The following is a 13,314-nucleotide window of genomic DNA, read 5'->3' on the forward strand; positions in this document are numbered from 1 at the left end:
GACACTCCAGCAGAAAAGTGTCTGATTCGGCTTTTTATGGATTATTCAAAAAAGGGGGATTTTTGTAGATACACATACAGTATAAGTTCGATTGTCATGGTACTTATAGGCCAATGACAATTTTGCATTCATCGCAGAGCTCCTCAACCTTAACCAAGATCACACATGCCACTACTGAAGGCTGTCCATGTACTGTACTACTGCCATTTATAGCCCAAGGAAACAGAAGCTCTATAGTTACAGTGGCTTCCATTGCACTTCCAAAGAGCAGAATATTACTGTTGATCTGTTGTAATTTGTCTTAAAGGAATACACAGAGAAGTGAATAAATAAGACTCCTGCTTTCTCCAGGTCAAGTAATTTATGGCAAATACGCCCTGTGCCCTGTGATGGACTGGCACCCCTTCGGGAATGTATCCTGCCTGGCGCCCGCTGCTTGCCAGGATAAGCTCAGCTCCCCTGTGACCCTGAACTGGAAAAAGCAGTTCGAAAACGGATGGCTGGCTTGGCTCTCCCTGTACAATACTATTATGATTACAGTATCACATGAGAATTTTAAGCAAGACATTATCCAACCTGTAAGCGATTCTGCTATGCGATGTTTTTTGTTCCCATTTCATGTTGGAAATAAATTAATCTAGAGGGCACTGTAATGTATTAACAAGAAGCCTTTTTACACTTCAGTGCATGTTCCTCTTGTCCTGACTAAATTAGGACTGCCCTTGTGGGCTTCATTTATGCTTTAGAAACCCACAAGGCCACCTTCCTTTAGGTGAATAGAAACTCCTACTCCTTTCTCTATGCATCTTAAAGCAGATACATCTCCCCAGCATCACCTAGCTACTGCAAATGTTTCTTTTTTTGTTTCACTGTGAAATCAAGTGACAGCAGTACCCTGCACTATCTAGATCCTGAGTGAGAGAGACCAGTCACACCTATCACTGCAACAAAACCTGTCTTTCCTCCTATTACTGAATCCGTGCAGTAGAAAATAATATCCATGATGCCAGGTGTAAATCAACACTGAAGGAGGGAAATGCTTACTGTGCAGTGCCTCTAGTGTGGCAATAAGCAGTCATGGGGAGGGGGGAGGGAGTTACCTTCATTGTTTTTTACCTTTCTGACATTTAAATGGATAAAAAAAGTTGTTTTTTTTTTTTAAGAGCTGCTGCTCTCCATGTACACCGTAAATTAAATAGCAGCTCACAGCAGGAGCCAGTGCAGCTCATCTTTCATCAGAAACACAAATGAAGCCGGTGAACATTCAACACTGGTTTTAAAAGGCTTCACTGACAGACTGTGAAGATCCAGCACCGCAATGCCCTGTAAGGGTGCATCAGTGTATATCATAGTGTACCGTATCTATATAAAAGAAGGTGCTATCCTTCAGATGAGACATAAAACCAAGCTCCTGACTCTCTGTGATCATGAAAAATCCCAGGGCGTTTCTAAAAAAAGTGTAGGTGGCGTTACCCTGGCATCCTGGCCAAATTTCTCACTGGCCGTTACCAATCATGGGCTCCTAATTAATTCACATCAATGAACTGTCTTCATTACTCTGCTCTCCCCCACTGATTGCTGATGTGTGCTGAGCATTCTGGCACACTATGGCTGCTATAAAGCGCTTTATAAATGTAAGAAACTGATAAGAAAATTCTTATTACATTAAGCCTACCATGAGGATTCTTAATTCATTACAAAACAAAGCTTTCCTCCCATAAAGAGACAAACTCCACATGTTCTGATAAAAGGCCTGGAGGAAATGGGCCATGATGTGGCAGCACACCTCCTGTGCCTCTCCAGAATCCTTCTACATCTGAGCACATCTTTTAAAACACATGGTCTTCTTCTGCTGCTGTGTGGCTACGTCGTGCACTTCAAAGTCAGACAGCAGAGCTCAGTCAGCTTTCATAGAACCCATGAAAATGAGATGCAGTCCCGGGAGGTGAAAATATGCAATGTGGAATAAAAGACTTCTTGCAACATTCGACCGCTGCCTCGAAGAAAAACACTTTATAACGTGTTTCTTTATACTTTCTACTATTTTTAAACTTATCTGGAGTAGGTTCTTGGAGCAACAGTGAAAGAGTGAGGTTAAGACAAGAGTACAAGTCAAGCATTAAGTGTTCCTGTACTTGCAATCTGTCGTACAACAATAAATCTGGCTGTCCTGGCTGGTGCTCAGTTTCGCATTCCATAAAACAAAAAATCCCGCCTGAAGAACGAAATGTAGGAAATGGAAAGCTTTCGCCAATGAATCAGCACTGAAAAAAGAGCAACAGAGACAGAATGATGAAAAAAACTTCAATAACACTAAATCCCCAGAAACTCTAGGCCTCTTATTAGCCATAGGCTGGGCACAAAGGATTGCAGGCTCCCACTGCTTATATAGTACAGTATCTTCAGAATTCATTCTAGTTACAAATTACAATTTATATCCAACCCATAAGACGGACGGCTGATGACATTTGAGGAAACTGAAAAGGGCCTATTGCTAAAAATGTCTTATTTTCTGTATGTCATCTCATAATGTACCCTGCTCTCCCTTGAATTACATCTACATTACACTAACTTTTTTTTGTTTCCTGCTAATAAAACTATTAAGATGACATCCATCTGCACTCTTTATACAACAGATGGTGATTTACTCAGGGAACAGAAGAGTAAACAAGATCCCCAGAAACAATAAGACAAGCACAGGACTCCTGTGACAGGACTCCTTATTTTTCCCTTTGATCATACTGTTTTACCCAAGTATTTAACTCCCTACTATATCTGTGACAAATGTTTCTCAGCCTAATAAGTCACAAATCCATTCCATGGCTTCACACACAACAAATAATAGAATAAGGTCATTTCTATGTTGTTAACAAAAAAAACTAATCCACCATGAAGTAAATGTGTCATTTTCATAGTAAGTCAAGAATGATGGACTCTCAAGAGCTTTCAGATTCTCTTACAATGCAATTACATTCAGCCTCTCACTGCCTATTGATCCAAGAAATTCATTATATTCTTATTAGATTGTGGTAGGTTTCTTTCATCATATATACAATTGCAAGTTATCTAGTGAAGGACACCGTCTACAGTACAACATTCAGCACTTTAATGTAGCTAAGCAACAGGCAACGAACACAAAGCTGTTCTAAACAGCGACCAATTTCCAGCGTTCAAGTCACGTTGATCTAGAACAGATAACACAATATAGTAATTATACTGGACTGAATTTTTAAGACAGAAATCGTAATCACCAAATTCCCTTCCCATAACAAAAGGTTTAAACCTCTCCTGAGTAAGTGCACTGTAGAACAAAACTCTTAAAGCCTTTATAAAATCTTGACTTTCAACTTAGGCTTAATTTATGTTATTGTAAAACCGGTCTGAGGAGCATTGCAGGCGTCAATCCAGTGAAAAAAGTTTTAAGGATCCAGTGTACACAGCACATCTCAAGAAGTGTTTTAAGTGCGGAGTGTTTAAAGACTCGCATACACGGTGTGCTAGTGCTAAGACAACATGCGCTACTGTGCGTCACTGGTCCACGAGTCTGTATTCGGAGACAGTACGCTGAACAGCACAGAGGAAGACTGCTCTGAGGGTCGATACAGGGAGTTTAAGTTCTGCCACAGCACGGGCTGGGACACAGGGCCTCATGGGCCGCCAGCTGTGGGTGAGCACCAAGGAGGCAGATTCGGTCATCCTGAAGAGGCAGGGCCTCTGGACAAGGGCAGCTGTGTGATCATTTTCAGAGACGGCCACTGCCATCCCCTTAAAACAGGTTTCGCAGCTCTTCCTGAAGACAGACATAACGAGTTATTCTTGAGGCAGGAAAATCACCCAAAGCAACCCAACGGCAGATCTGGGAGAGAAAACATTCCTCTCCTGTTGTTCTTTTTAATTTTTAGCACTTCCTCTGGCTTTTTTAAAGGCTTTTTGCAACGAGATGGAAGAGCCTTAGAGCCGGAGTGGAGTGGCAGGTGCAGGGTGTGATTCGGTCCGTTAAGGCTCCAGCTCGCAGGCCTTTGCTCCGATCGCTGCCCACAATAACATGGCTGAACCGTATGAAGAATTCAGAAAATACATTCTCTCCTTCTGTTTTGGGATAATGCTGGAAATCACGGTTAAAATCAAGAGGTTTCACCCATTTCTGCACGAGCCTTCTTTTTGAGGGTTGGAATTCATTTGCTCATTTTTTTTTTCCATATGCAAATCAAAACGTATGAAAAGAAGTGCTGAAAATTCTCCCCGTCTCCCGGGACAGACTTTTCAACACTGGCACTTTAAAGGTATTGCTGCCCTCTCAATGGATGAATCATTTATTTTCCTTCTTTCATGTAAAAAAAAAAAAAGAAGTGGTGTACCAGTTCCTGAATTGATTTTCTGGCAGGAGGACCGAGGCGCCGCTTCCTGTGGCGTCCACAGGGGGTACGCCCTTCTTTTTCACAGCGCACGCGGGCTGCTGGCAGGCCTCAGGTTTCTTCAGTTCAGTCCAAGACTGCATGCGGTGGGAATGTCTAGAGGATTTTTATTCCTTCGCTTTAGGCCATTCTAATTAAAAACCTGGGAAAAATCGAACATGAGAAGAATTTGGAAGTTGCTGTTTTTAAAAAAAACGATCAATAATAAAACTCCCAAATAAGAGCAAGCATCCCCTTTTCACCTCTGTACACAATCTTACCACGTTATGGGAAAGCTGAACCTCTTTAGTATTAAAACCGGGACAATACAAGAGTATCTAGTACAAGAATCCAAAATTCTTTTACAGTATGCTTCAGATTCAACATAAAAAAAACCCCCACAGGACATGAAGGGGCAAAAAGATGTAATTTATTCCAGAAACTTTACATCTGTGCGGCTGAAAAATCTTTTCCTGCATTTGGTAACTGACTGGATTTAATTCTTCTGTCATTTTAAATTCAAATAAGCAAGATTCGAAGCTCTCATTTTGTATGTATCGATCTTTAAACATTAACTGGTCTAAAATCAGTATTTGAAATGAAGCATCTAGCAAAATCTGATTGTGAATGTCTTTTGTGAAAGCACATTTAGAAAACAAGACCAGGAAAGAAAAAAAAAACATTTCACAGGTCCTTTTGAGGCACATCTAAGGGATAACGCTGGTCTCTTGAGGTTGTTGAGCAAAACTGCAAAGACACTGCGTGAAAGATAAGCTCTTAATAAAACAAGAAAGGGCTCAGTGACAGCACATGAAACATTGTGGGGCAAAAGGATTCAAAGATGAAGAAACTGAATACGATGAATTGTTTTTTGACCGCTTAAGGAACACTGTGCAGTTTTCAGAGCGCGTGTCAATTAATACCACAGAATTAAAAAGGCTTTGATTTTACAGACATTAAGAGATGTAATCTGCTAGCAATCATATTGTAGAACACACACTACTGATGTACTGGGTAGCCCTGCAGTTCCAGCATCCCAGCAAGAGAGCTCTCTCTCCCACAGTCCCTACCTCTGCCTGAGCCCCCACACCCCCTCACCCATACACCCACTCCCCATTCAGGCCTGAGCCTGCCTAAAGCAACACTGACAAATTCAGAAGAATTCTTCTGCTGTGGCTCAACCAAACAGCCCTTTAAAGTCTTGGTCTCTTTTCCTTTTCTCCTCGTCCAGTAACCCTGAAAACACAGGCGCTCCTCATTCAGACAAACTGCTGACAGCTCCACCACTCCGCTTGGTAACAGACACCGAGCAAACTGCCTGGGCGAGGCGCTTCCCAGCTCTTCCGGTCCTGGAATGGAGCACTCGAGGGAAGACGGAGGCGGAGTGTGTTTCTTTGGCTGCAAAGTTTGGGAGGGGAGAGAAAAAACACCACTAATATCTGCAGTGATTTACACCCAGATATTGCACAACTCCCTAACACTCCCAGGGTCAAGAGAGAACGTGTTTTAACAGGCAGTCCCCAAACTGCTGATCCTGTCCTGGCTTCTTCATTGCCAGATAACCTTGAGCCTCTTGACCCTCTTCACTGTAACCTCCACACTCCCCACGGAGACGGCCCCTCACAGGAACACACACACTCGGAGATACTGCTTTCCTTAGAAATCCCTACAGGAAAATACATAGACATGATTTAAGAGGAGGATTGCACATAAGGACTCAGTTTTCCAGTCCAGGTCTTTAAATTCAAGCACTTAAGAGTCAAATATACAGCCAATGACATAATTCACAACTCCAACATGATGGGATTCCAGCACTTGACAGGACTGAAGATGTAGTTTGACATGTACAAAGTACACAAGGTCAAGAAGAAAGTTTATAAAACAAAAGAAAAAATGCACACTAGGGCCAATGTCTGTGGACCAAAAGGGACAAAATTCCAAAGCAATTGGCAAAGAAGCCCAGAACAACCCTCACAATCACACAGCAGTATTAAGAGAGGTTAGAGGTTTGCAAGTCAAGTCCAGCCTCAACTTCCACAACTGGCATGTGGCACTATGACTTTTCACTTAATTTAACTGAAGGATTTTTTTCCTCAGTTCTCCACCAGACCTGCAAAGCATCATCCAGGTAGTTTACGGGTGGGTGAAGTGGCTCTTCTTCTGTATGCAAAGCTTTTGGGATCCAACGGGATGACAATGCTTTACAAATGCAGGCCACCCTTATTTTTACGACAGTTGTAAAACAATTAATTGTAAAGAAAACCTATCCCCGCCCCCCACCTCTTCAAGTACAAGCAAATATTATATTTAACAAAATCGCCTGTCTAGAGGCAGCCTTTAAATGCACAAGGGATTTGAGCTGCTCTACCCATATAACAAAAGCACAGCCCTGACCAGAGTGAATTCTGACCTCTCGCTCCAGCTCAGTGCAGGAAGCTTTCAAGGAGCTCACTGCTCATTGCTGGAAATTCTTCAGGGTTTACTCATGCTAAGATAAGCTTGGATTCACATCACAGCTCATGGAGGCCCAAGTTCTGTGCTTTTCAAGACCGTAATTCTCATGTAAAAAAAAAAAACAGAGGAGTATTCACAACCTTCGCTTGTAAGGGACCATTTTAACACTCGGCCATGGTGATTCATGAACAGGACATGGAGGATTGTGTATGTTGTGACATTCATAGATTAAAATGTAGGCCTAATCAGTGGTTTCAGCTGGCTTCAATTACCTTCTGTCATCGTTATGACAGTAAAAAGATACTATGGTAAGCTTTAGAAACTAGCAAGAATTGACCTTTTGCACACATGGGTAGTCAGGGCCAAACAGATCAGTAAGTGCAATCACCTGAGAACAGACCTAGGTCATCTACGAACACCTCGCATGGCAGGCATAAAGAAATGACTCACGACATTATTCCATTTTCATGTTAGCACCATTTTGGAGATGAAGGCTGTTTACAGAAAGTACCTAGTTATTCATGATTCTCAAGTCACTTTAACCTTAACCAGCAGGAGCAGTTTATGCAGAAAACAGGTGAAAAGCTGCTCTTTGCAATTACTTGCTTACAAACATTCTTGAACAGGGAGTGGCACCACAGAAAGGCAGTTGTACAATGCATTTGTGAATAAACATCGCCTTCTCTTTTGTTTACTACAGGCTTGAAGAGAAGCCTTTCACTTCAGCTTGCTCAGGCCTTCTCTTACATGTCCAAACACCCCCAACACCATATCTATCAGTGTCAGGGCCTCCCTAATGCTTGAAAAGCAATCTATATACTGATCAATCGCACGCGCTCCAGATTCAGCGAAGAGACGCCAACAAACAAGCTTGGGCTGGCTCAAGATTGCTCAAGACCACATCATCACAGAAGCATGGCTTGACTGTTCACCATTGGAACTGGAGTCCTCAAAAGAGAAGCGGTTGAGAATTCAAGCAATTTGCTTTCCAAAGGCAGACACTGTTCCGTTCATTAAATGTTCCTCACTTTAGGCTGGGGTGCTGTGGGAATGCTGAAATTGAAATGATCCCACTGGTTGGCTGTTGCTGTTTACATGTCCAAGAACGGATGATTCTATGTATCCCTGCAAATTGCTTGAGATCACAAAACGTGAAAACTCCCCAGTTGTTTCAGATGTCTGTTTAAAACCAGAGGGCAATCAAACTGCCTACTTGCTGCACACGATCCTAAATGTAACCTTCAGATCTCATCTTACAGTTTAAAAGAAGACAAGATTTCTGTACAAGAATGCTTCGTGTAATTCTGTACACAGTTTTTTGGAGAAAGCATGGAAAACCAACAAATAAACAAGTTTCTACTGTAGAACTGGTTTAATAATAAGCAGCTGTGATTATTTTGTCCCCCGTGACACAAAGCTCAAATGTGAGCATTTTCTCTGTAATCTCTTGAGAAAAAAAAGATTTGGATTTTGTGATTCAACCTTATGGAATTTGGACCTGTTATAAAAAATATTAAATTTCCAGCTCTTTGCGGGTTTCCTAGGATGGAACCTGCCATGTGGTTTGGATGGGCATCAAACGGGCATGGCTTTGCTGTTCTTTCCGTTCACTGTTACCGGCTGTTGGGTAACTCATAAATCAGTCACAGTTGTTCTGTGCATTAGGATATATTGATTGTTACGCATTCACTTGCCAGGGGACGAATCCAGGAACAGGAAACCAAAGAGAGAAGCAGGTGCATCTCCAACACGCACAGTGAACAGCATTTGGACGTGTTAAAACCAATAAACATCACCCACGGGAGATTCTAAATTAGCACAGAAAAGTGCAAGGGAGGTTAACTGCTGTACAAGGGAATAATATTCTTTTAAATTAGACATTTTGAGTTTTATCAGGAAAAAAACGTAAAAATTGAACAAAGAAGCTTTTTAATTGAAACTGCACCTGGGGATGCAACAATTTGAGAACTTGAGGCTCACACGTGAATATGGCAGTCTCTTCTGGTAATGCGTGGACATGTGAGGAACAATGGAGCATCAGTGAAACTGCTTTCAGTGTCAAAATGTTTCAACTGTGTCAGTTTTCACAACCTCTAACCACCAAGGGCACAATTGTCATTGGAACTGTGCACTGCAGATGAATACCAGTGTTTGTCTAACCAGACTCCCATTTCACAAAGTTCCTGAAAAGACCATTTGTCTTACAACTGGCTAACAAACAACACATTCTACCCCAGGCAACGGGGCTTTGGACATTAATTGCTGCAAAATGCACACGCTTGTTCAATGGAACTGCCACAGTGTGGGTTCAGCTGAGCAGAATTCCAACGACACTGTGAGAAAAGCGATGCCAGTGATGTTTTAATCCTGGGAGCTGGCATGAATGACACCTGGACAGGCAGGTACACCGTAATTCCTGGTTCTAGAAATCTGCTCCATCCATCCTGCTCCCAGCCTCTCAGTTTGATCAACCGTGAGGCAGAATGTCAGGTGCTCTGAAAAGAACATTCAAGCACAGGTCTGCCTTCAACAAAGGAAGGATCAAAATGACTAGACAGAATAGCTGGCGATTTACATAAGGCACCTTGGAGAAAAAAAAATCAATTCCATTTGAAGTTATAATTGAAATGGAAGTAATCTTGAAAGACATTCTCTACCACACCTCAGTGTGGGTGGCTGCATCCATTTCAGAGAAAGTACAAATTTTATCTGCAAGTTAAAACGCAAATAATATCTTCCCTTTGTCTGCTGCAGTACAAATGTCACCTTGTTAAAAAGGAGATGACACTTGTCAAGGGAGCACAGAGAAATGGTGACAGTGTCGCATGTAAACACTGCAAATCAAAAATATCAGAGCACCCTTTACCTGCACAGCCCATTGTTATGCTGTTTGAAATACAAATAAAAAAACAGGTCCTCCAGCCCTAATGTTTTCAACAAAAAAACTGTTGTACAGATCATCCCAGAACCCAACTGAGTGAAAGACAACAGTCAACATAATAAATCAAATCTCCATTGCAGCACAAAGCTGACTGCAGGTTAGAGCTCACATTCAGATTTATAAAGGCCAAATGCAAATAATACCTTTCAGCTTCAGATTGCAAGTCCACGAGGGACTGTTACCACTAGGGGTACAAGATTAGTTCACTCCTTCAGACATTTCTTTGTGCTTTTAAAGGTCAGGATCCTAATATAAGATTGGAAACTTACAAGCAGACAACATCACTCCTTATAAGATTACAACAAGGATTTTAAATTAGAAATATACTCGAGCCTATACATGGCTGAAATACAGTAACTTGGTAGTAAAAAAGGGTCAACTGTACATTTTCAAGATTCAAGCGCTCTCTTTATTCCTAGAATGGGTGCAAGTTGGGTTGTAAGTAGGGCTTGTGTAAAAACAATACTTAACCCACTTCCTCACAAAGGTCACAATAATCAAATTTACACTTGAGATGGCTCTGGAACTGCTCCAACTCCAGTTACACTAATTCCTAATAACATATTCACAGACACATTTTGATCAGAACATCACTCTCATGAGCCAGTTGTACTATACAAACAAAAGCTGCAGTTTTTTTTTTTTCTGGAGGAACATCATGTTGACACTATGCACACTGGAAGTGTTAAGAGACAGATTACACAGCCCAAAATCAGATCATGTTTTCTGATGTAGTCCAACACCAAGTTTCAAACAATTTGTTCAGAATTGCTTTTTTAAATTCCCCATGAGCAAGGAGATGTGTGTATACAGTATATAAATAAATAATTGGTGGGTCTACAAATACCCCACCTGATGTCTCACCTTATCCTTGTAAGAGTTAATCAGATGCTGAAATTCTAGGCATTAGAATTAATGTTGACTGAAATAAACGGTCTACATCTAAAGGCTAGCAAACAATGCTAAACATCTCCTTGAATCTTCTCTCAATTCCTAACATGGTGAAACACTCCTGCATAACAGCAAATGGAAATCAAGATGAATTAAAATAACACCAGCCTTCAAAACAGCTCATGTAAAAACATGCCAGGCTCATTTTTCATTTATGCTCCAGTTTGGGAGAAAAGACGCAGTCAGCAGTCCCGATAAGGCTTAAATAAAGTCTTTGGCATTTGTAGATGCACACTCAACAGACAATGTGGACGTGCAAAGTCTGGTAGTGAGGACTGCAGGGGAGAGTACGCAGAACCGCACACGGATGCAGAGAACCAGCCAGGGTGTGGACAGTGGGTGTTGGCGGGCTCATCGGTTACTCTACCAGACCACTTGAATCTCTCCCGAAGCACAGACCACGCCTGCATGACTGCTCGTGGCAGAGTCTTAGGACTTTAACACGCATAACTAGCTCAAATATCTCAACAGTAGGCCTAAACTACATCAAGACCTCATCAGCCATAATTTCCAACCATCCCAGAGACAGCACAAGCTGAGAGGCTGAACGGAAGATTCACAAAGTGTCTCACGTGCTCCCGGAGTAACTGTTGGATCAGGGAAACTGCCCCTTATCAGGTGTGAAAGTACTTACTGACTGTACAGTAGTTGCATAGTTTCTACAGCCCTTTACTGAAACTCCAAGTGGGCTTTGATGATTTGTATTCCCTGACTAATCTGATAAATTGTACACAAATAAATTCCTCAGTATACAGTCATTTTATATGGCACTGAAAGATCAGTTGGAAAACAAAACATCTTGCAGGGAAAGTGTCATTTACGTTACACTGACTCCTATGGGATATGGGGAAACGACAGCAAAAAAAAAAACCTAGAATAGAAGAAAACTCGGCAACACCACAGTCTCCTGCCACTGGCTCAGCAACTCGAGCTAAATTCGATTAAACTTTAAAAATTAATTCCTTCATCAATCGACTGTAATGAGGTTTAACAGCAGATTGGCACTGGTAATGCACTGTACCGATTTTCATTCATCTCCAGCAAGGTGACTAGACAAGTGCACCCATTAACTACTTTATTTCCGAAATTTAGAAGAATACGCTACACTAGACATGTGCCTTTTGTTTAGTAGCCTATATACTGTACACTTCTACCTTATTAGAATGTGCGTGCTCCACTCCACGGACAATACGTTTACACGGACAAAAAATTCACGTCTGATAAAAGGCATGCTTGTTTCACATACTTATTTTTTAATGTACCAGACGGACAAAAAGCGCACGTTTCTGGTTTCCTAAAGAGGGAATCGAGATAAGAAAACTAACTCCCACTGACAGAGGAACTGGAAAGAGGACCGGTTTCAGAAACGATCAGCCACGAGTGTTTAATATGCCAGTAAAGGTTCGTGAAAGTCGAAGCCATGTACATATTAAAACAACAGGCAAAACGACACCCGGGTACAATACAAATACGTTTCTTTTACAAAATTAAAAATAGCATAGAAAAAAATGGCACACCGTCTGCAAAAAGGCAATTTCCTTTACTGTCAAAATTCAGCTTTTTGTGGGGGGGTTTATTTAATACCTATATATGTCTAGTCACACGAGATTGTCTTGTTCCAAGTCAGTTGCTTCCTTCCCAAACAAACTCTAAAGTCAATTTTCAGCGCAGCTACAACCCTCAGGTATGTTCAGACAGGATCTGAGCGGAGAACTGAGAATGAACTTACAGAGATTGTAACTTCTTGCTTCTTCAATCGATTCTTCAGGCTCTTCATTTTCACAGAAAGTTTTGGACAGCACCCCCGCTTCTCTTGCAGAATCGACTACGACGAAAGGAAGAAGAGGAATTTCCCAAAACAGCTCGATTTCCCCTTTCCTTTGAATTCACTCCACTTTTCTCCCAAACACAAACCTTTTCCACCTGACGCCCCCCAGTACCGAGCAGTGACCTGCTCCTAAACAGACATTTATCCTAGCCAATAGTGAGGAGAACTGCTATCCCATGTTCAAACCTTAACCAATCAAGCCAGTTATTAAGGTGGGACTTCCTCGGAAACTGGGATACTACCTTGGCTCTGGAGACGTCTGGCGCAACCTGGGCGGTTATTTCGCGACGTCATTGTTACCTGGGGAATGGTTGATTCCTTGATTCACCTGAGCGCCAGTTGGAGGGTTTCTAGCCTCCCGTACATTTACAGCAAAATGTTTTAGGCAAAACTGCGAGGTTATAGATTTTTTTTAACTTCACAAAGGAAATGTTTCTTTTTGCTGCTAATTTAAAAACAAGCGTAGGAGACTTGTGGAAAAGTATGTGAACGCTTAAAAAGACGAACAGAGTTCCGTAGAACGGACACTTCGAGGGGCTGCACGGCGACCTCGTGAAAATATGTAAAATCTTTCGTACTATATTAAAACTGTATTATGTATAGTAAAAACTTGCAATTTGTTACTCGTTAAAACAAATGAATTAATACAGTTTTGAAGTGAGTGATGCACCGGGAATATTCTTTGTCTTTGTTCGTGAGGATTGTCCTCCCGCATTCCACAGACACGCCGCCCCTGGTGAACTGGT

General features: G+C 41.7%; 1 protein-coding gene across 1 annotated transcript in view; it reads right to left on the reverse strand.

Moving 5' to 3' along the window:
- uacab (uveal autoantigen with coiled-coil domains and ankyrin repeats b) overlaps nucleotides 1-12,676 on the reverse strand; it is a 53,515-nt gene extending 40,839 nt beyond the window's left edge. Inside the window, 1 exon segment of the mRNA XM_069190592.1 lies at nucleotides 12,470-12,676. Coding sequence (XP_069046693.1) covers nucleotides 12,470-12,517 — 48 coding nt within the window. The 5' untranslated portion in view covers nucleotides 12,518-12,676.
- Between the last annotated feature and the right edge of the window lie 638 nt (nucleotides 12,677-13,314).

This window comes from Lepisosteus oculatus, chromosome 5, assembly GCF_040954835.1.
Source record: "Lepisosteus oculatus isolate fLepOcu1 chromosome 5, fLepOcu1.hap2, whole genome shotgun sequence".
Lineage (NCBI taxonomy): Eukaryota > Metazoa > Chordata > Actinopteri > Semionotiformes > Lepisosteidae > Lepisosteus > Lepisosteus oculatus.